Source organism: Rhinoraja longicauda, chromosome 2, assembly GCF_053455715.1.
Source record: "Rhinoraja longicauda isolate Sanriku21f chromosome 2, sRhiLon1.1, whole genome shotgun sequence".
In the NCBI taxonomy this organism is placed as follows: Eukaryota; Metazoa; Chordata; class Chondrichthyes; order Rajiformes; family Arhynchobatidae; genus Rhinoraja; species Rhinoraja longicauda.
Genome location: NC_135954.1, coordinates 7,219,295 through 7,240,429, shown reverse-complemented (window position 1 = coordinate 7,240,429; position 21,135 = coordinate 7,219,295). Strand labels below are relative to the sequence as shown.

At 48.6% G+C, this 21,135-nt stretch overlaps 1 protein-coding gene across 1 annotated transcript in view; it reads right to left on the bottom strand.

Moving 5' to 3' along the window:
• LOC144601979 (F-actin-uncapping protein LRRC16A-like) overlaps window positions 1-21,135 on the bottom strand; it is a 151,327-nt gene that overhangs the window by 97,270 nt on the left and 32,922 nt on the right. The window contains exons 8-10 of the mRNA XM_078414660.1: window positions 20,157-20,261; window positions 15,649-15,718; window positions 5,153-5,234 (exon numbers count right to left, since the gene is read on the bottom strand). Of these exons, the coding sequence (XP_078270786.1) occupies window positions 5,153-5,234; window positions 15,649-15,718; window positions 20,157-20,261 (257 nt within the window). The remainder of the gene's footprint in view (window positions 1-5,152; window positions 5,235-15,648; window positions 15,719-20,156; window positions 20,262-21,135) is intronic.

Genomic DNA, 21,135 nt, shown 5'->3' with positions numbered 1-21,135 from the left:
CTTCTCCCCATACCCCCTGACTCCGCTATCCTTAAGAGCTCTATCTAGCTCTCTCTTGAATGCATTCAGAGAATCGGCCTCCACTGCCTTCTGAGGCAGAGAATTCCACAGATTCACAACTCTCTGACTGAAAAGGTTTTTCCTCGTCTCCGTTCTAAATGGCGGACCCCTTATTCTTAAACTGCGGCCCCTGGTTCTGGACTCCCCCAACATTGGGAACACCTCCCGATGAGTTGGATATCGGCCGCCTCACCCGACCCGGGTGCCACATTTCCGGGGGGAAATCCGGGAAGGGATTTCAAGTGGGCTCTGGTGATTTTGTCCGGATTAAAGGAGATGCCGGATCACCAGTTGCCGGAAGGTCAGTGGTGGACCTGTACATGGTACACGTTCAAATGCACTTCATTGACTTGGATTTGTTTTTAATTAACCGTGATTAAAGTTGCCCAGTATCAATTTCTTCTATAAATATCCACCATGTAGTCGAGTCTGTTACCTTTTCCTGATTTTTGTTTAGTTTAGTTCAGAGATACAATGCGGAAACAGGCCCTTTCGGCCCACCGGGTCCGTGCCGCCCAGCGATCCCCGCACACTAACACTATCCTACACCCACTAGGGTCAATTTTTACATTTATACCAAGCCAGAATAACCTACAAACCTGCACGTATTTGGAGTGTGGGAGGAAACCGAAGATCTCGGACAAAACCCACGCAGGTCACGGGGAGAGCGTACAAACTCCGTACAGACAGCGCCCGTAGTCGGGATGGAACCCAGGTCTCCGGCGCTGCATTCGCTGTAAGGCAGCAACTCTACTGCTGCGCCACCGAGCCATCCGGGAATCTTAATCTGATATTAAGATAAATCATTTATGTTCGCCTGATTTATTATACATTTTTCGAACAGGGGTAGCTGCCATTATATCTGGAATAGCTCTATTCAATTAGCTGCCAGAGGAGGTAGTTGAGGCAGTATAAATCTTCATAACCAGAGGTAATAAATTCCTAATTGTTTGATCTGCTGGATAATATCTCATTTAATAGATGAAATATATTCAGCAATGTATGGAACGAGCTGCCAGAGGAGGTAGTTGTGGCAGGGACTATCCCACCATTTAAGAAGCAGTTAAGACAGGCACATGGATAGGACAGGTTTGGAGGGATATGGACCAAACGCTGGCAGGTGGGACTAGTGCAGCTGGGGCATGTTGGTCGGTGTGGGCAAGCTGGGCCGAAGGTCCTGTTTCCACACTGTATCACTGTGTGACTCCATGAGGAATGCAATATTCACCAGACTCAAAGGAATGCAGAGCAGTGCAGCACAGCAACAGGGTCTCGACTCGAAACGTCACCTATCCATGTTCTCCAGAGATGCTGCCTGACCCGCTGAGTTACTCCAGCACTCTGTGAAACGTCACCTATCCATGTTCTCCAGAGATGCTGCCTTGAGTATAGGAGCAAAGAGGTCCTTCTGCAGTTGTACAGGGCCCGAGTGAGACCGCACCTGGAGTACTGTGTGCAGTTCTCGTCTCCAAATTTGAGGAAGGATATTCTTGCTATTGAGGGCGTGCAGCGTAGGTTTACTAGGTTAATTCCCGGAATGGCGGGACTGTCATATGTTGAAAGACTGGAGCGACTAGGCTTGTATACACTGGAATTTAGAAGGGTGAGAGGGGATCTTATCGAAACATATAAGATTATTAAGGGGTTGGACGCGTTAGAGGCAGGAAACATGTTCCCAATGTTGGGGGAGTCCAGAACCAGAGGCCACAGTTTAAGAATAAGGGGTAGGCCACCTATCCATGTTCTCCAGAGATGCTGCCTGACCCGCTGAGTTACTCCAGCACTTTGGTGTCTACCTTTGGCCCACAATGCCTGTGCCGACCTTGATGCCATGTTAAACACATCCCTTCTGTCTGCACGTGATCCATGTTCCTCCTTCCCCTGATCCATGTTCTCTCATGCAATAAATTAAAAAAGAAAGTGTGTGGCACTTTCAGTGGTAGAGTTGCCGCCTCACAGCGCCAGAGACCCGGGGTTTGACCCCGACTACGGGTGCTGTCTGTACGGAGTTTGCACGTTCTCCCCGTGACCTGCGTGGGTTTTCTCCGGGTGCTCCGGTTTCCTCCCACACTCCAGGTTTGACGGATAATTGGCTTTGGTAAAATTGTAAGTTGTCCCTCATGTGTGTAGGGTAGTGTTAGTGCGCGGGGATCGCTGGTCGGCGTGGACTCGGTGGGCCGAGTGGCCTGTCCCCACGCGGTATCTCTAAACTAAGCTGTATCTCAAAAAAAATACCAGTCTCTCTTCTATCTCTTCATTAATTAGCGGTATGATTGCGAGCAGGAATTCTGCATGCATCGCATTACTAAATGCAGATTTACAGCTTTGAAATGGAAAAATAAAGGCGTTTAAATGGAGCTTGCAGTTCAATAAAAATATATTTATAGCTAATTTCTGCTGTGGCCATAAAGCCATACAACCCAGATCAGAAGTGCTCAATAATAACCTATTAATATTCTAGTGTGGTCCCACAGCAACAAAAAAAACATTTGCACAAATCGAGTTGTCTTTCAAATCGGGATATATAATCCATCATCTATTTAGTTTAGTTTAGAGATACAGCGCGGAAACAGGCCCTTCGGCCCACCAAGTCCGCGCCGCCCAGCGATCCCCACATATTAACGCTATCCTACACACACTAGGGGCGATTTACAATTTTTACCGAAGCCAATTAAACCAACAGACCCGCACGTCTTTGGAGTGTGGGAGGAAACCGGAGCACCCGGGGAAAACCCACGCAGGTCACGGGGAGAGCGTACAAACTCCGCACAGACGGCACCCGTGGTCAGGATCAAACCTGGGTCTCTGGCGCTGTGAGGCAGCAACTCTACCGCTGCACCACCATCTCTCCAATATCTATGGCGAAGATGGTAGATGTCAGACAAAGGGGAAGCGTAAAATCTCGCATTGCGACGGAGAACACCATAAGGGTGGCCCAGCGGTAGAGTTGCTGCCTTCTGCAGTTGTACAACGAGATCTGGGTGTCCTAGTGCATCAGTCACTGAAAGGAAGCATGCAGGTACAGCAGGCAGTGAAGAAAGCCAATGGAATGTTGGCCTTCATAACAAGAGGAGTTGAGTATAGGAGCAAAGAGGTCCTTCTGCAGTTGTACAGGGCCCTAGTGAGACCGCACCTGGAGTACTGTGTGCAGTTTTGGTCTCCAAATTTGAGGAAGGATATTCTTGCTATTGTGGGCGTGCAGCGTAGGTTTACTAGGTTAATTCCCGGAATGGCGGGACTGTCGTATGTTGAAAGACTGGGGCGTATTTAGGCTGATATACGCTGGAATTTAGAAAGATGAGAGGAGATCTTATCGAAACGTATAAGATTATTCAGGAATTGGACACGTTACAGGCAGGAAACATGTTCCCAATGTTGGGGGAGTCCAGAACCAAGGGCCACAGTTTAAGAAAAAGGGGTAGGCCATTTAGAACTGAGATGAGGAAAAACTTTTTCAGTCAGAGAGTTGTGAATCTGTGGAATTCTCTGCCTCAGAAGGCAGTGGAGGCCAATTCTCTGAATACATTCAAGAGAGAGCTAGATAGAGCTCTTAAGGATAGCGGAGTCAGGGGGTATGGGGAGAAGGCTGGAACGGGGTACTGATTGAGAATGATCAGCTATGATCACATTGAATGGCGGTGCTGGCTCGAAGGGCCGAATGGCCTCCTCCTGCACCTATTGTCTATTGGCTGCCTTACAGCGCCAGAGATCCAGCTTCCATCCTGACCACGGGTGCTGTCTGTACGGAGTTTGTACGTTCTCCCCGTGGGCTTTCTCCGGGTGCTCCGGTTTCGTCCCCCTCACCGAAGACGTGCAGGTTTGTAGGTTAATTGGCTTCCATAAAATTGTAAATTGTCCTCAGTGTGTGTAGGGTAGTGGCAATGTGCGGAGATCGTTGTCGGCACGGACTCGGTGGGCCGAAGGGCCTGTTTCCGCGCTCTATCTCTAAACTAAACTAAAATAAAACTTCACTGACACGTTGCGCGTTATTCAGCTTCAAAAGCTGAGCCGCCGAGAAATCAATTACGATTACACTTCTTATCTGTTAATTTGTCGTTTCTGAATGAATGATTTTTATCTTTAAAGGCTTCAAAATGTCCTTTTCATGTTACTCAACTCAGGAGCGAAGTGAATTGGGAAAATCCTGCCTCAGCTCAAATCGGGATGTTAAATTTGTTTGAAGATGGTTGATAAATCCAGCCCACATGATTTTCTTTAATATCGGGATTTGCTGATGTAGGAAAAAGTAACAGGCACGGTGGCGCAGCGGTAGAGTTGCTGCCTCACAGCGCCAGGGACCCGGGTTCAATCCTGACCACGGGTGCTGTCTGAACAGAGTTTGTACGTTCTCCCCGTGACTTCTCCCCATACCCCTGACTCCGCTATTCTTAAGAGCTCTATCTAGCTCTCTCTTGAGTGCATTCAGAGACTTGGCCTCCACTGCCTTCTGAGGCAGAGAATTCCACAGATTCACAACTCTCTGACTGAAAACGTTTTCCTCATCTCCGTTCTAAATGGCCTACCCCTTATTCTTAAACTGTGGCCCCTGGTTCTGGACTCCCCCAACATTGGGAACATGTTTCCTGCCTCTAACGTGTCCAACCCCTTAATAATCTTACATGTTTCGATAAGATCCCCTCTCATCCTTCTAAATTCCAGTGTATACAAGCCTAGTCGCTCCAGTCTTTCAACATATAACAGTCCCGCCATTCCGGGAATTAACCTAGTAAACCAACGCTGCACGCATCACGGGGAGAACGTGCAAACTCCGTACAGACAGTGCTTCAGACTGAAGAAGGGTCTCGACCCGAAACGTCACCCATTCCCTCTATCCAGAGACGCTGCCTGACCCGCTGAGTTACTCCAGCATTTTGTGTCTATCCTCGATTTAAACAGGCATCTGCAGTTCCTTCCTGGCCAATTTGCAAATGTTTCCAATGCTTGCAAAAGATGTCTACAGATAATTCTATTGAGCGTTCACATGGCGTTATGGAAAGAAGCAATTATTTGCTCAGTGATTCCCCCCCTCTGTACATTAAACACACGATGACGTTCAATGCAACAAATAAAACAAATAAATAATCTCACTCACCGTTATCTGAAATATCCAGTTTTGAGATGTTATGGATTTCTGCAATACATCCTTCCAAGATCTGAGCACCCCCCGATCTTAGCTGAGAAGAAAAGAAACATTGAAACCAGATTAACTGAAGAAATGGGACACAATGAAGAGATTTCAATGATCTCAAGTGCGATAGACTTAGACAACAGGCAATAGGTGCAGGAGTAGGCCATTTGGCCCTTCGAGCCAGCACCGCCATTCACCGTGATCATGGCTGATCATCCACAATCAGTACACCGTTCCTGCCTTCTCCCCATACCCCCTGACTCCGCTATCATTAAGAGCTCTATCTAACTCTCTCTTGAACGCATCCAGGGAATTGGCCTCCACTGCCTTCTGAGGCAGAGAATTCCACAGCTTCACAACTCTCCGAGTGAAAAAGTTTTTCTTCTAATAGGGAGACATGGAGTGATACAGTGTGGAAACAGGGCCCTTCGGCCCAAGTTGTCCACACCGGCCAACAATGTCCCAGCTACACTAATCCCACCTGCCCGTATTTGGTCCGTACCCTTTGCAAACCTGTCCGATTAATGCACCTGTCTATTGTACCTACGATGTATGCAGGTATTTTTCTGTACAACCAGTGCACAGAAGATAAAATCCATTTTAGCAATATGCTGTCTCTGGCCTTACGTTTTTTAACAATGTCTTCCTGCTTTTGTGATGGGTTATGGAAATGGTTGGTTATAAACAGACTGATCATTTAGCTTTAGTTTTAGAGATACAACGTGGAAACAGAACCTTTGACCCACAGAGTCCACGCCGACCATCGATCGCCCATTCACTAGTTCTATGTTATCCCACTTTCGCATCCTACACACACTAGGGGCAATTTATGGAGGCCAATTAACCCGGAAACAGGCCTGTGGGCCCACCGAGTCCGCGCCGACCAGCGATCACCGTGCACACCAGCACTATCCTACACACGAGGGAGAATTTAGAATCTACAGAAGCCAACTAACCTACAAACTCAGGAGCACCAGGGGAAAGCCCACGCAGGTCACGGGGAGAACGTACAAACCCCGTACAGACGGCACCCGAGGTCAGGATCGAACCTGGCGCGGTAAGGCAGTGACTCAATCGCTGCGCCCATGTTCCTCCACAGTTAACCTGCTCAGGCCGACTGCAAAGTGCAACTCAACAGAAGCAGTCAAGCATTGTGGCATTTTGAATGAAGCTTCCCCCCCAAAGGCACAAAGTGATCAAGTACTTATAAAGATGGGACTAACAAATCTCATCTAAGCAAGTGGATTGACCAGGAGGTGAGGCATATTATCCTTAGAGTCATAGGGTGATACATTGTGGAAACTGGCCCTTCGGCATAACTTGCCCACACCGGCCAACATCTCCCATCTACACTAGTCCAACCTTGGTCCATATCCCTACAAACCTGTCCTATCCATGTGCCTGTCTAACTGTTTCTTAAACGTTGGGATAGTCCCAGCCTCAACTACCTCCTCTGGCAACTTGTTCCATACACCCACCACACTTTTGTCAGCCCTCAGATTCCTATTGAATCTTTTTCCCTTCATCTTCAACCCATGTCCTATTGAAAAGACTAGGCTTGTATTCACTGGAGTTTAGAAGGATGAGAGGGGATCTTATAGAGACATATTAAATTATAAAAGGACTGGACAAGCTAGATGCAGGAAAAATGTTCCCAATGTTGGGCGAGTCCAGAACTAGGGGCCACACAGTCTAAGAATAAACGGGAGGCCATTTAAAACTGAGGTGAGAAGAAACTTTTTCACCCAGAGAGTTGTGAATTTGTGGAATTCTCTGCCAGAGGGCAGTGGAGGGCAATTCACTGGATGGATTTAAGAGAGAGTCAGATAGAGCTCTAGGGGCTAGCGGAATCAAGGGATATGGGGAGAAGGCAGGCACGGGTTATTGACTGGGGACGATCAGCCATGATCACAATGAATGGCGATGCTGGCTCGAAGGGCCGAATGGCCTCCTCCTGCACCTATTTACTATGTTTCTATGTTTCGATGTCCTCGACTCACCTACTCTCACACGGCAAAACATTTTGCCCATTTTGTTATATTTGGAAACTAAGAATAAAACAAGTGGTCCAAATTAAGCCATCCCGATGTTTGTATTTCACATGGAATCAGTTCAGTTCAGTCCAGTTTATCGTCATGTGGACCGATGTACAGTGAAACGTTTTTTTGTTGCGTGCCAACCAGTCAGCGGAAAGACAATACATGATTACAATCGGGCTGATCACAGTGTGTAGATCATAGTTAAAGTTGGAAGTGTTAATGCAGGAGTAGAGATATAAGCGTGGGGAGCGATTGTAATGCGTGATTGTCGGTCGCCTTCTGTGGCAGGCACGCAAAGAGTCCCTCTGGGTTGGCCGCCATCTTGGGTTGGCCGCCATGTTCGAAGCGCAATTATTTCATCAATTCAATTGAGAAGTTTGAGCCGTGAAGATCCAAGCACAAGCAGCAGGAAACAGCATTGAGGAAAAGGGTGACAACAGAAAAATGGCAATTGTAACCTGACGAATCTACCAATGAGTAACTTAAATTGAAAAGGATAATAGGGTTGCTTCCATGGATGAGTGGCGTTCTTGGTGACAATAGACAATAGGTGCAGGAGGAGGCCATTCGGCCCTTCGAGCCAGCACCGCCATTCAATGTGATCACGGCTGATCATTCTCAATCAGTACCCCGTTCCTGCCTTCTCCCCATACCCCCTGACTCCGCTATCCTTAAGAGCTCTATCCAGCTCTCTCTTGAATGCGTTCAGAGAATTGGCCTCCACTGCCTTCTGAGGTAGAGAATTCCACAGATTCACAACTCTCTGACTGAAAAAGTTTTTCCTCATCTCCGTTCTAAATGGCCTACCCCTTATTCTTAAACTGTGGCCCCTGGTTCTGGACTCCTCCAACATTGGGAACATGTTTCCCGCCTCTAACGTGTCCAACCCCTTACTAATCTCATACATTTCGATAAGATCTCCTCTCATCCTTCTAAATTCCAGTGTATACAAGCCTAGTCGCTGTACCAAATATACCTCTGGTAATATTTGTCTATTGTCTATTGTTTATATTGCTTTCTAATCCTAGATCCTAATTTTCCCTGGTTTCTATTAGATGTTCAATCGCAATTGTGACATAAAAACATCTGAAAAGTGACACAGAATTTAAAGTTCTGTTGCATTCAATTAATCTTTGAGATATTTTACATTTCTGTTAAAAAAAAGAGTAACTCAGCGGGTCAGGCAGCAACTCTGGAGAACATGGATAGGTGACGTTTCACAGAGTGCTGGAGTAACTCAGCGGGTCAGGCAGCATCTCTGGGGAACACGGATAGGTGACGTTTCACAGAGTGCTGGAGTAACTCAACGGGTCAGGCAGCATCTCTGGGGAACATGGATGGGTGACGTTTCACAGAGTGCTGGAGTAACTCAGCGGGTCAGGCAGCATCTCTGGACAACACGGATAGTTGAGTTTAGTTTAGAGATGCAGCAGGGAAATAGACTCTTCGGCCGACCGAGTCCATGCCGACCATCGACCACCCTGCACACACTAGTTATACTAGTTATCGCACTTTGTCATCCACTCCCGACACACTAGGGGGCACTGTACAGAGGGCAGATTAACCTACAAACCCCCACGTGTTTGAGATTTAGATTTAGAGATACAGCGCGGAAACAGGCCCTTCGGCCCACCGGGACCGTGCCGCCCAGCGATCCCCACACACTAACACTATCCTACACCCACTAGGGACAATTTTTACATTTGCCCAGCCAATTAACCTACATACCTGCACGTCTTTGGAGTGTGGGAGGAAACCGAAGATCTCGGAGAAAACCCACGCAGGTCACGGGGAGAACGTAGCCAGGATCGAACCTGAGTCTCCGGCGCTGCTTTCGCTGTAAGGCAGCAACTCTACCGCTGCGCCACCGTGCGGGATGCGGGAGGAAACTGGATCGCCCGGAGGAAAGCCCCCGCGATCTCAGGGAAAACGTGCAAACTCCACACAGACAGCACCCAAGGTCAGGATCGAACAAGGTAAGTGGCCCTTCTTGTGTCTCCATCTTACATTTATTTCATAATATTCAGGTCTCGGGAAGGCCCCGAAGCAGGTGTCCACATGGCTGGGCTGGAAACTGGAAGTGCCCTGAGCTAATTCTGCTACCACCATCGTCTCTTGTAACAAGTGATGGCTCCCACTGATTGTCGCCGGGAGCTAGCGCCCTCTTCAGGACGGATGATGACAGCGATGCCAACAATAGAAACGTGGATGATGGACACGAAAGAAGAAGTGGAAGCTCTCAGGAACATGCAAGAACGTTCAGAGCTGCAACTAAGCTAAGGTCGTGCAACGGTAGAGCTGCTGCCTCACAGCGCCGGATTCCCCGGTTCGATCCTGACTACGGCTGCTGTCTGTGCGGAGTTTGCACGCTCTCCCCATGACCTGCGTGGGTTTTCTCCCGCCTTCAATAGACAATAGGTGCAGGAGGAGGCCATTCGGCCCTTCGAGCCTGTACGCACCGCCATTCAATGTGATCATGGCTGATCATTCACAATCAGTACCCCATTCCTGCCTTCTCCCCATACCCCCTGACTCCGCTATCCTTAAGAGCTCTATCTAGCTCTCTCTTGAATGCATTCAGAGAATTGGCCTCCACTGCCTTCTGAGGCAGAGAATTCCACAGATTTACAACTCTCTGACTGAAAAGGTTTTTCCTCATCTCAGTTCTAAATGGCCTACCCCTTATTCTTAAACTGTGGCCCCTTGTTCTGGACTCCCCGAAGTGGGATTTATTGTGCTGTGTAAATTGCCCCTGGTGTGTAGGGTGTGAAAGTGGAACATAGAACTAGCAAACGGTTAACCGGTCGGTAGTGTGTGCGGTAAATGGTCGGCATGGACTCGGTGGGCCGAAGGGCCTGTTTCCACACAGTATCTCTCAATCTAAAAATACCGAAACAAAAGAGTTGAATTATTAATAATTGACATGATAACTAATGCAGCAGTAGATTTCCAATGAAAAACGTGCTCACATCTTCCCCTCCATGTGCAGTCTTTACAACTGGATAGGTAAAACATGATCAAGTTTTTCAATTTTAGGTTTTCGTAACGGATACGCCAAAATACAAACAAGCATTTTTTTTCTTTGAATTTGAATTTCTTTCAATTGATTGTTCGAATGATCGAGGCCCATGGCTTCATGGGAAATACAGCCTGAGCAAAGATACTAACGCACAAAATGTCTGCGTCATGTCGTTCAAAATGGCGATCCTGACAAGACAAGGCGAGGAAGGCATTTTTCTGGATCAACAGAGGTTAAAAAGCAGGGAAGGTACTTACACAGTGACCAAGCTAAGGAAAGCAGTAGAGGGGGAAAGAATGGGAAATATCAGTGCAAAAGCTGGAATCGGCAAAAGCATCACAGCACAGTGAACTCAGCAACCTTGCTCTTTGTATCACGTTAGTCATAGAGTCATAGAGTGATACAGGAGTGAAAAGCAGGCAATTCGGCCCAACTTGCCCACACCGGCCAACATGTCCCATCTACACTAGTCATAGAGTGATACAGCGTGGAAACAGGCCCATCGGCCCAACTTGCCCACACCGGCCAACATGCCCCACCTACACTCGTCATAGAGTGATACAGTGTGGAAACAGGCCCATCGGCCCAACTTGCCCACACCGGCCAACATGCCCCACCTACACTAGTCATAGAGTGACACAGCGTGGAAACAGGCCCATCGGCCCAACTTGCCCACACCGGCCAACATGCCCCACCTACAATAGTCCCACCTGCCTGCGTTTGGCCCATATCCCTCCATACCTGTCCTATCCATGTACCTGTCTAAATGTTTCTTAAACGTTGTGATTTATTCACAAAATGCTGGAGTAACTCAGCAGGTCAGGCAGCATCTCAGGAGAGAAGGAATGGGTGACGTTTCGGGTCGAGACCCTTCTTCAGACCGCTGATTTGTACCAGCATCTGCAGTTATTTTCTTACATTAAATGTGTGATAGTACCTGTCACAATTACTTCCTCCGGCAGCTCGTTCCGTGCACCCAACACCCTTCCTGTGGAAAATGTTACCCCTCAGCTTCTTATTAGTCTTTTCCCCCCTTGATTCCCCTTCTCCAGGCAAGACACGCTGTGCGTTTACCCGGGCTATTCCTCTCATGATTTTGTACACCTCCATAAGATCACCCCTCATCCTCCTGCGCTCCAAGGAATAGAGTCCCAGCCAAAGAAACTAGAGGAACAAGATGGACCACTCCATTGAAATCGCCTATACTGAAGTGTAGTACGCAAAGGAGCGGGACGGCCGCCATTTTAGTAAGCAAAACCCGTCGTTCGCTATGCCTCTCGCAGTGTGATCAGTGTTTTTGGGGAACAGTATGTGGGATGATACCATTAACATGCAGAATATATCTCATCGAAACGTATAAGATTATTAAGGGGTTGGACACGTTAAGAGGCAGGAAACATGTTCCCAATGTTGGGGGAGTCCAGAACAAGGGGCCACAGTTTAAGAATAAGGGGTAGGCCATTTAGAACTGTGATGAGGAAAAACTTTTTCAGTCAGAGAGTTGTGAATCTGTGGAATTCTCTGCCTTAGAAGGCAGTGGAGGCCAATTCTCTGAATGCATTCAAGAGGGAGCTAGATAGAGCTCTTAAGGATAGCGGAGTCAGGGGGTATGGGGAGAAGGCAGGAACGGGGTTCTGATTGAGAATGATCAGCCATGATCACATTGAATGGCGGTGCTGGCTCGAAGGGCCGAATGGCCTCCTCCTGCACCTATTGTCTATTGTCATCTATCAATTCACAGATTTTTGTTATTTTTCTGTTTAAATGTTTCTGCGAATTTCTGCCTACTAAAATGGCGCCTTGACATACGACGGTTTTTAGGGTCGAGTGGTCTATCTTGCCCTGCTCTGTTATCTTTGGTCCCAGCCTAACTCAACCTCTCACTGTGGGTCAAGCCCTTGATTCCTGGCAACATCCTCGTAAATCTTCCCGGCGTCCTTTCCAGCTTGGCGACACCTTTCCTGTAACACGGAGCCCAGAGCTGAACACAATACTCTAAATGTGGCCTCACTGACATCTTGTACAACTGCAACATGACCTCCCAATTTCTATTGTACGTTGTATTTTTTACAAATGCAGGCAAATGCGACATCCCAGAATGCCATCTTGGTTGGCATGGATAAGTTGGGTCGAATGGGCTTTAAGGGAATGTGAAAATATTTTGAATTGCTGAATACTTCCCATTTAATTAATTTAATGAGATAAAATGCATATAAATGAAATAAAAACACATCAATCATTTTGGAAATTATTGCCTCTGGTTACGAACAATTACACTCATCCAACTTTTTAAGACTTAAAGTTCATTGACATATTTGCTGCTGACGTTATTAACTCGTGCAACACGACCACAAGGTTATTAAGCAAGAGGTCAGAAACAAAACAAATGCTGGAAATCTGAAATAAAAAGCAGCAAACGCTGGAATAACTCAGCATCTGTGGAAAGAGAAGAGTTAATGCTTCAAGTCCACAACCTGAATGGATTTTCGCGAAGAGACATACAGATTGGAGGCGACGGTTTGACGGTCAGGTAAGCGTGGGAATTTCGCGATGTTTCCGAAGATGGTGTAATCTCTTAGCCAGGTGCTAGTCTCACAAAAAAAGTCACTTGTATCGACCTGACTCGGCATTATCGTGGTCATTGTCGTAGGGTGCAAGAAAATTTTGGCGATCTGCTACGACTTTGACAGTCGCCGGCAGTCGCCTAAAAAATCGCGTAACTGGGACAGGCCCTTTAGACTTGACTTTAGACTCAGAGATATAGGGGCGGAAACAGGCCCTTCGGCCCATCCAGTCCGCGTGGACCAGCGATTACCCCGTACACTAGCACTATCCTACGCACACTAGGGACAATTTTACAATTTTTACCAAAGTCAATTAACTGACAAACCTGCACGTCTTTGGAGCGTGTGGGGAAACCGAAGATCTCAGGAGAAAACCCACGCGGTCACGGGGAGAACGTGCAAACTCCGCAAGAGACAGCTCCCGTAGTCGGGATCGAACCCGGGTCTCCGGCGCTGCAAGCGTTGTAAGGCAGCAACCCTGCCGCTGTGCCACCGTGCAGCCCATTAAAGTGAAGAATTAACGCTTCAAGGACCACAACCTGAATGAATTCTCGTGAAGAGACCTGGACCGTTTATCTATCCAGTGGGACTGCCAAACCTGATGAATGTTCCCTGCAATTTTTTTTTGTTTTCATTAAGCTACAGCAATATATTCCTCATGTACTGTGGGGCAGGCACGGTGGTGCAGCGGTAGAGTTGCTGCCTCACAGCGCCAGAGACCCGGGTTCCATCCCGACCACGGGTGCTGACTGTACGGAGTTTGTACGTTCTCCCCGTGAGTTCTCCCCGGGTGCTCCAGTACCCTCCAGGGACGTACAGGTTTGGCTTTTGGTAAGGTAGTGTGTAGGATAGTGCTAGGGTACGGGGATCATCGGTCAGTGCAGACTCGGTGGGCCGAAGGGCCTGTTTCCGCGCTGTATCTCTAAACTAAACTAAACTAAAGTATTATTCATATATGCACCCGTACACTGTCTCTCTAATTCAGAGGTGGTGTCCAAGAAGCTAAAGTGGGACCTTAAGAGATGTACGAATTAGAATTAAAGTTTTTAGTTTTTAGTTTAGCTGAGAGTAGGGTTGCCAACTTCCTCACTCCCAAATAAGGGAGAAAGGGTGACGTCACCGCCCAGCGCCCCACATGACCTCACCCAGGCAGCGGCCATGTGCTCCCGCTCCACCAATGGCGGACCCCCGGGCCGGGAGGCGGGTTGCTAAGCAACCTCCGTTAGGCGGCGCCTGGGCCTACACTGTCCAGGCCTACAGTGTCCGGGCCTATAGTGTTCGGGCCTACAATGTCTGGCCTACAGCGGAACACGGGCTACAGTGTCCGGGCCTACAGTGTCCGGGCCTACAGTGTCTGGGCCTACCGCGGACCCCGGCCTACAGTGTCCGGGCCTACAGCGGCCCCCGGCCTACAGTGTCCGGGCCTACAGCGCCGTCCAGGCCTAATAGGGGACAAGGGCGGTCCCGTACGGGACAAACCAATTTAGCCCAAAATACGGGATGTCCCGGCTAATACGGGACAGTTGGCAACCCTAACTTAGAGATACAGCGTGGAAACAGGCCCTTCAGCCCACCGAGTCCATGCCGACCAGCGATCGCCTGTTTGCTGGTTCTATGTTTTCCCACTTTCAGATCTTAACACACCAGGGGTAATTTACAGAAGGCAGTTAAGCTAAAAACCTGCATGCCTTTGGGATTTGGGAGGAAACTGGAGCCGCCGGGGAAAACCCACGAGGTCACGGGGAGAACGTGCAAACACCGTACAGACAGTAGCCATGGTCAGGATCGAACCGGGGTCTCTGGCGCTGCAAGGCAGCAACTCTACCGCTGCGCCACCGCGATCGCTACACAGTCTCTTCTAAATGCTCCGAATCAGATCAGCTACAATGTTCACTCCAGATAGAGCTCTTAGGATAGCGGAGTCAGGGGGTATGGGGAGAAGGCAGGAACGGGGTACTGATTGAGAATGATCAGCCATGATCACATTGAATGGTGGTGCTGGCTCGAAGGGCCGAATGGCCTCCTCCTGCACCTATTGCCTATTGTCTATCCTCCCCACGTCCACTCTATCCAAGCCTTTCACCATTCGATAAGTTCCAACATATAATTGAAAGTTAATTGTAATTAATCAGCACGAAAACAATTGTAGTTTTCAAGCCTGAATTATATTTCCCCATCACATTTCCAAGTGAAATGGACTCAATGAACAAGACTGACATCCTTCCCCCCACCCCCCTCCCAATCTTTGCACATCCCCAATCTTGGACTTTCCACTCATCACTCGGGTGGTCACGGTGGCGCAGCGGTAGAGTTGCCGCCTTACAGCGAATGCAGCGCCGGAGACCCGGGTTCGATCCCCACTACGGGCGGCGTCTGCACGGAGTTTGTACGTTCTCCCCGTGACCTGCGTGGGTTTTCTCCGAGATCTTCGGTTTCCTCCCACACTCCAAAGGCGTGCAGGTTTGTAGGTTAATTGGTTTGGTAAATGTAAAAATTGTCCCTAGCGGGTGTAGGATAGTGTTAGTGTGCGGGGATCGCTGGGCGGCGCGGACCCGGTGGGCCGAAAGGGCCTGTTTCTGCGCTGTTCCTCTAAACTAAACTAAACTAAACTTTAATTTCATGTTTCATGTATCTCGTTGTGTTTTTATGACTGTTGGCAGATCAATTTCCCCCCTGGGATAAATAAAGTTGTATCGTATCGTATCGTAAAATTCGAAGTGCTGGAGAAAAACTCAGTGGGTCGGGCAGCATCTGGGGAGTGAATGGACAGGCGGCGTTTCGGGTCGAAATCCTTCTCCAGCATTGGGTGTCTGTTGTGTCTCCATCATTCCTCCTTACCTCACAGTTGCTCAGGTCCAGAGAGACCTCCTTCACTTGCAGGTTGCACGAAAGCCCGAGTAAAAGTGCCCTGTAAAGAGAGAATTATATCGAGAGTCAGGGGTTTTATCATCATACTAGACCAAGTAGACCCGTTGGGCCCAAACCTCTCCTGCATTGGTGCAGCACCCTCTCCTCCCCCACTCCCACCTCCTTCCCCCTCTCCCCCTCCTCTCCTCCTCCTCCCCTTCCCTCCCCTCCCTCCACCCTTCCCTCCACCCCCCCTCCCCCTCCCCCCTCCCTTCCCAATCCCCCCCACTTCATCCCCCTCAACCCCCCCTTATCCTCCCCCCCTCCCTCCCCCTCCCTCCCTAGGAGATAGATTTAAACTTTAAAATGTGAATAACTTTAAAAATATAACACCGATTTCAATGAAACTTCCATCAGCACCAAAGGGACGACGGTGAGTAAGGTGGGCCTAAACTTGTCACAATATCATGTATCGTTTTGGCTGTAGTTCATGAACAAACAATTACACACAAACAACAGTTTTAGTATGTAGATGTCCCAGGTAGAACAATGAAATTCTTACTTGCAGCAGCACAACAGAATATGTGTACTCTGGAATACAATATAATCGACGAGAAAAAAGTTCTGCGTACACACACAAACGTACTCCAGAAACACGTACATACATATGGATTTTCACACGATGGGTTTATTTTAGTTCAGAGGCACAGCGAGTCCGTGCCGACCAGCGATCCCCGACACACGAGCACTATCCTGCACACACTAGGGACAATTTACAGTTTTACCGAAGCCAATTAACCTACAATCCTCTATGGGAGTCCAGAACCAGGGGTCACAGTTTAAGAATAAGGGGTAGGTCATTTAGGACTGAGATGAGGAGAAACCTTTTCACCCAGAGAGTTGTGAATCTGTGCAGAAGGCAGTGGAGGCCGATTCACTGGATGTTTTCAAGAGAGAGTTAGATTTAGCTCTTAGGGCTAACGGAATAAAGGGCGGCACGGTAGCGCAGCGGTAGAGTTGCTGCTTTACAGCGAAGGCAGCGCCGGAGACTCAGGTTCGATCCTGACTACGGGTGCTGCACTGTAAGGAGTTTGTACGTTCTCCCCGTGACCTGCGTGGGTTTTCTCCGAGATCTTCGGTTTCCTCCCACACTCCAAAGACGTACAGGTATGTAGGTTAATTGGCTGGGTAAATGTAAAAATTGTCCCTAGTGGGTGTAGGATAGTGTTAATGTACGGGGATCGCTGGGCGGCACGGACTTGGAGGGCCGAAAAGGCCTGTTTCCGGCTGTATATATATGATATGATATGATATGTGGGGAGAAAGCAGGAACGGGGTACTGATTGTGAATGATCAGCCGTGATCGTATTGAATGGCGGTGCTGGCTCGAAGGGCCGACTCCTGCACCTGTTTTCCATGTCTCTATGTTTCTCTGTCTTTGGAGTGCGTAGAACGTGAAACTGGAATTGCAGACCGAGTAGAGACACCAAGAAGCTGGAGTCACTCAGCGGGACAGGGGAGAAGGAAAGGGTGACGTTGCGGGTCTCGTTGGTCGTTGGGGACATGGCAGGCTGAAGGGCCTGTTTCCAAGCTCCTCTTCTGAAGCAGAAACCAATCTGGAAGCTCTGCTGCTTGGCTATTAATAGCCCCGACACACCACGAGGATGTTCATTCCTCAAAGGAAGGTCCATTGGGGAATCTGCCAGCAGCACAGAACTCACATGATTCAGCACAAGCTGGTAATGAAGACAGCGCCAGGACGAGACAAAAATAAAACGGCAGCCGCTGCCGGTCAACGTGACCTACAGGGGGGGGGGTGAGTTGAAGACAATGCCACTGGAGCCGTGTAAAGTGACTTTAACGCTGCATTCGCTCTTCAAGGTTCCGAGTGTGTCTACCCGCCCAGAGATCTCTTGACCAGAGCAGGGGAATCGGGCACCTGAGGACAGAGGTTTAAGGTGAAGGGGAAAATATTTCATAGGAATCTGAGGGGTAACATTTTCACACAGAGGGTGGTGGGTGTATGGAACGAGCTGCCAGAGGAGGCAGTTGAGGATGGGACTATCTCATCGTTTAAGAAACAGTTAGACAGGTACATGGATAGGACAGATTTGGAGGGATATGGACCAAACGCAGGCAGGTGGGACTAGTGTAGCTGGGACATTGTTGGCCGGTGTGGGCGAGTTGGGTCGAAGAGCCTGTTTCCACGCTGTATCACTCTATGACCTCCCTGATGACCTTCGGACTATCCTTGTCCGGTCTCTCCTATCCTAGATCGGAATTTGCTGGCTTTACCTTGCGCTAAATAGACAATAGACAATAGGTGCAGGAGGAGGCCATTCGGCCCTTCAAGCCAGCACTGCCATTCAATGTGATCATGGCTGATCATCCTCAACCAGTACCCCGTTCCTGCCTTCTCCCCATACCCACTGACTCCGCTATCCATAAGAGCTCTATCTAGCTCTCTCTTGAATGCATTCAGAGAACTGGCCTCCACTGCCTTCTGAGGCAGAGAATTCCACAGATTCACAACTCTCTGAATGAAAAAGTTTTTCCGCATCTCAGTTCTAAATGGCCTACTCCTTATTCTTAAACTGTGGCCCCTTGTTCTGGACTCCACCAACATTGGGAACATGATTCCTGCCTCTAACGTGTCCAACCCCTTAATAATCTTATATGTTTCAATAAGATCTCCTCTCATCCTTCTAAATTCCAGTGTATACAAGCCTAGTCGCTCCAGTCTTTCAACATATGATAGTCCTGCTATTCCGGGAATTAACCTAGTAAACCTACGCTGCACGCCCTCAATAGCAAGAATATTCTTCCTCAAATTTGGAGACCAAAACTGCACACAGTACTCCAGGTGCGGTCTCACTAGGGCCCTGTACAACTGCAGAAGGACCTCTTTGCTCCTGTACTCAACTCCTCTTGTTATGAAGGCCAACATTCCATTGGCTTTCTTCACTGCCTGCTGTACCTGCATGCTTCCTTTCAGTGACTGATGCACTAGGACACCCAGATCTCGTTGTACGTCCCCTGTTCCTAACTTGACACCATTCAGATAATACTCTGCCTTCCTATGTTATTCCTTTATCATGTACCTGTAAAATGGATCGATTGTAATCATGTGTAGGAAGGAATATGCAGATGCTGGGTTAAACCGAAGATGGACACAAAAAGCTGGTGTGACTCAACGGGACAGGCAGCATCTCTCTGGAGAGAAGGAATGGGTGACGTTTCGGGCTGAGACTCTGAAGAAGGGTCTCGGTCCGAAACATCACCCTTTCCTTCCCTCCAGAGAAGCTGCCTGTCCCGCTGAGTTACTCCAGCATTTTGTGTCTGTCTCCAGTTACAAGCAGGCCTTTACTTTGTGGAATTCTCTGCCACAGAGGGCAGTGGAGGCCGATTCACTGGATGAATTTAAAAGAGAGTTAAGTAGAGCTCTAGGGGCTAGTGGAGTCAAGGGATATGGGGAGAAGGCAGGCACGGGTTACTGATTGTAGATGATCAGCCATGATCACAATGAATGGCGGTGCTGGCTCGAAGGGCCGAATGGCCTCCACCTGCACCTATTTTTCTACGTTTCTATGTCAGTGCAGAAATAAAGAAGGAATGTCGAGAGGACTCGAGTACAAAAACAGGGGTGTAATGCTGAGGCTCTACGAGGCGCTGGTCAGGCCACATTTGGAATATTCAGAGCGGTTTCGGAGAGGAAGGACGTGCTGGCTCTGGAGAGGGTCCAGAGGAGGTTTACGAGAACCATCCCAGGAATGGTCCACTCCTATAACTTGTGAACTTGCGACCCAAGTCGTCCATACCGACCAAGATGCCCCATCTAAGCTCGTCCCATCTTCACGCATTTGGCCCATATCCCCTCTAATCCTTCCCTATCCACGTTCCTGTCGAAGAATCCACGCCCACCAGCGATCCCCCCCTCACCCCCCCCCCCCTCCCCCCAACCCCCACACTAACACTAACCCTACACACACCAGGGACAAAGCACTTTTTTTTTACCAAAGCCAATTAACCTACAAACCTGTATAAGAAAATAACTGCAGATGATGGTACAAATCGATTTATTCACAAAATGCTGGAGTAACTCAGCAGGTCAGGCAGCATCTCGGGAGAGAAGGAATGGGTGACGTTTGGGGTCGAGACCCTTCTTCAGCTGCCTGACCTGCGGAGTTACTCCAGCATTTTGTGAATAAATCTACAAACCTGCGCGTCCTCGGAGTGCGAGAGGAAACTGGAGCACCCGTAGAAAACCCACGTGGGTCACGGGGAGAACGTACAAACTCCGTACAGACGACACCCGCGGTCGGGATGGAACCCGGGTCTCCGGCGCAGTGAGGCAACGACTCCGCCGCTGCACACACCTGGCCGACCCTCAAAAGCAAACCCAGGCTTTTCGCTGTACCTCGCTCGGTGCACGTGTCAACCACCACAAACCGAAAGTGGAATTGAAAGAAATCAAAGAGGTGAAAGAAAGCAACACTGACTTGACGGCTTCTGGAGGAAGTTTTGTGCCCGAGAGGTTGACGTGCTTCAAAGCGTGTGAGCTGCTGAAGAACATCTTGAACGACTGAGGGATCTCCTTGCCCTTCCTGCAACAGCGAGGGAAGAAGAATTAACATCGGGCGACGGGATGACTTTATAAACAGAACAACGTTCACCAAGACAAATCACAGCAATCCTTTCACGACATCTAGGGGGTCACGCCAAAGACTTTGAAATTAAACCTTATGTATCAACCTTTAAAAAAAATTTGTTTGTATATCAATCAAGGAAATTCTTGACATTTTGACGTAAAATTGATAGACAATAGACAATAGGTGCAGGAGGAGGCCATTCGGCCCTTCGAGCCAGCACCGCCATTCAATGTGATCATGGCTGATCATTCTCAATCAGTACCCCGTTCCTGCCTTCTCCCCATACCCCCTGACTCTGCTATCCTTAAGAGCTCTATCTAGCTCTCTCTTGAATGCATTCAGAGAATTGGCCTCCACTGCCTTCTGAGGCAGAGAATTCCACAGATTTACAACTCTCTGACTGAAAAAGTTTTTCCTCATCTCCGTTCTAAATGGCCTACCCCTTATTCTTAAACTGTGGACCCAGGTTCTGGACTCACCCAACATTGGGAACATGTTTCCTGCCTCTAACGTGTCCAATCCCTTAATAATCTTGTACGTTTCAATCAGATCCCCCCTCATCCTTCTAAATTCCAGTGTATATAAGCCCTGTCGCTTCAGTCTTTCAACATACGCCATTCCCGCCAATTAACCTAGTGAACCTACACTGCACGCCCTCAATAGCAAGGATGTCCTTCCTCAAATTTGGAGATCAAAACTGCACACAGTACTCCAGGTGCGGTCTCACTAGGGCCCTGTACAACTGCAGAAGGACCTCTTTGCTCCTATACTCAACTCCTCTCGTAATGAAGGCCAACATTCCATTGGCTTTCTTCACTGCCTGCTGTAC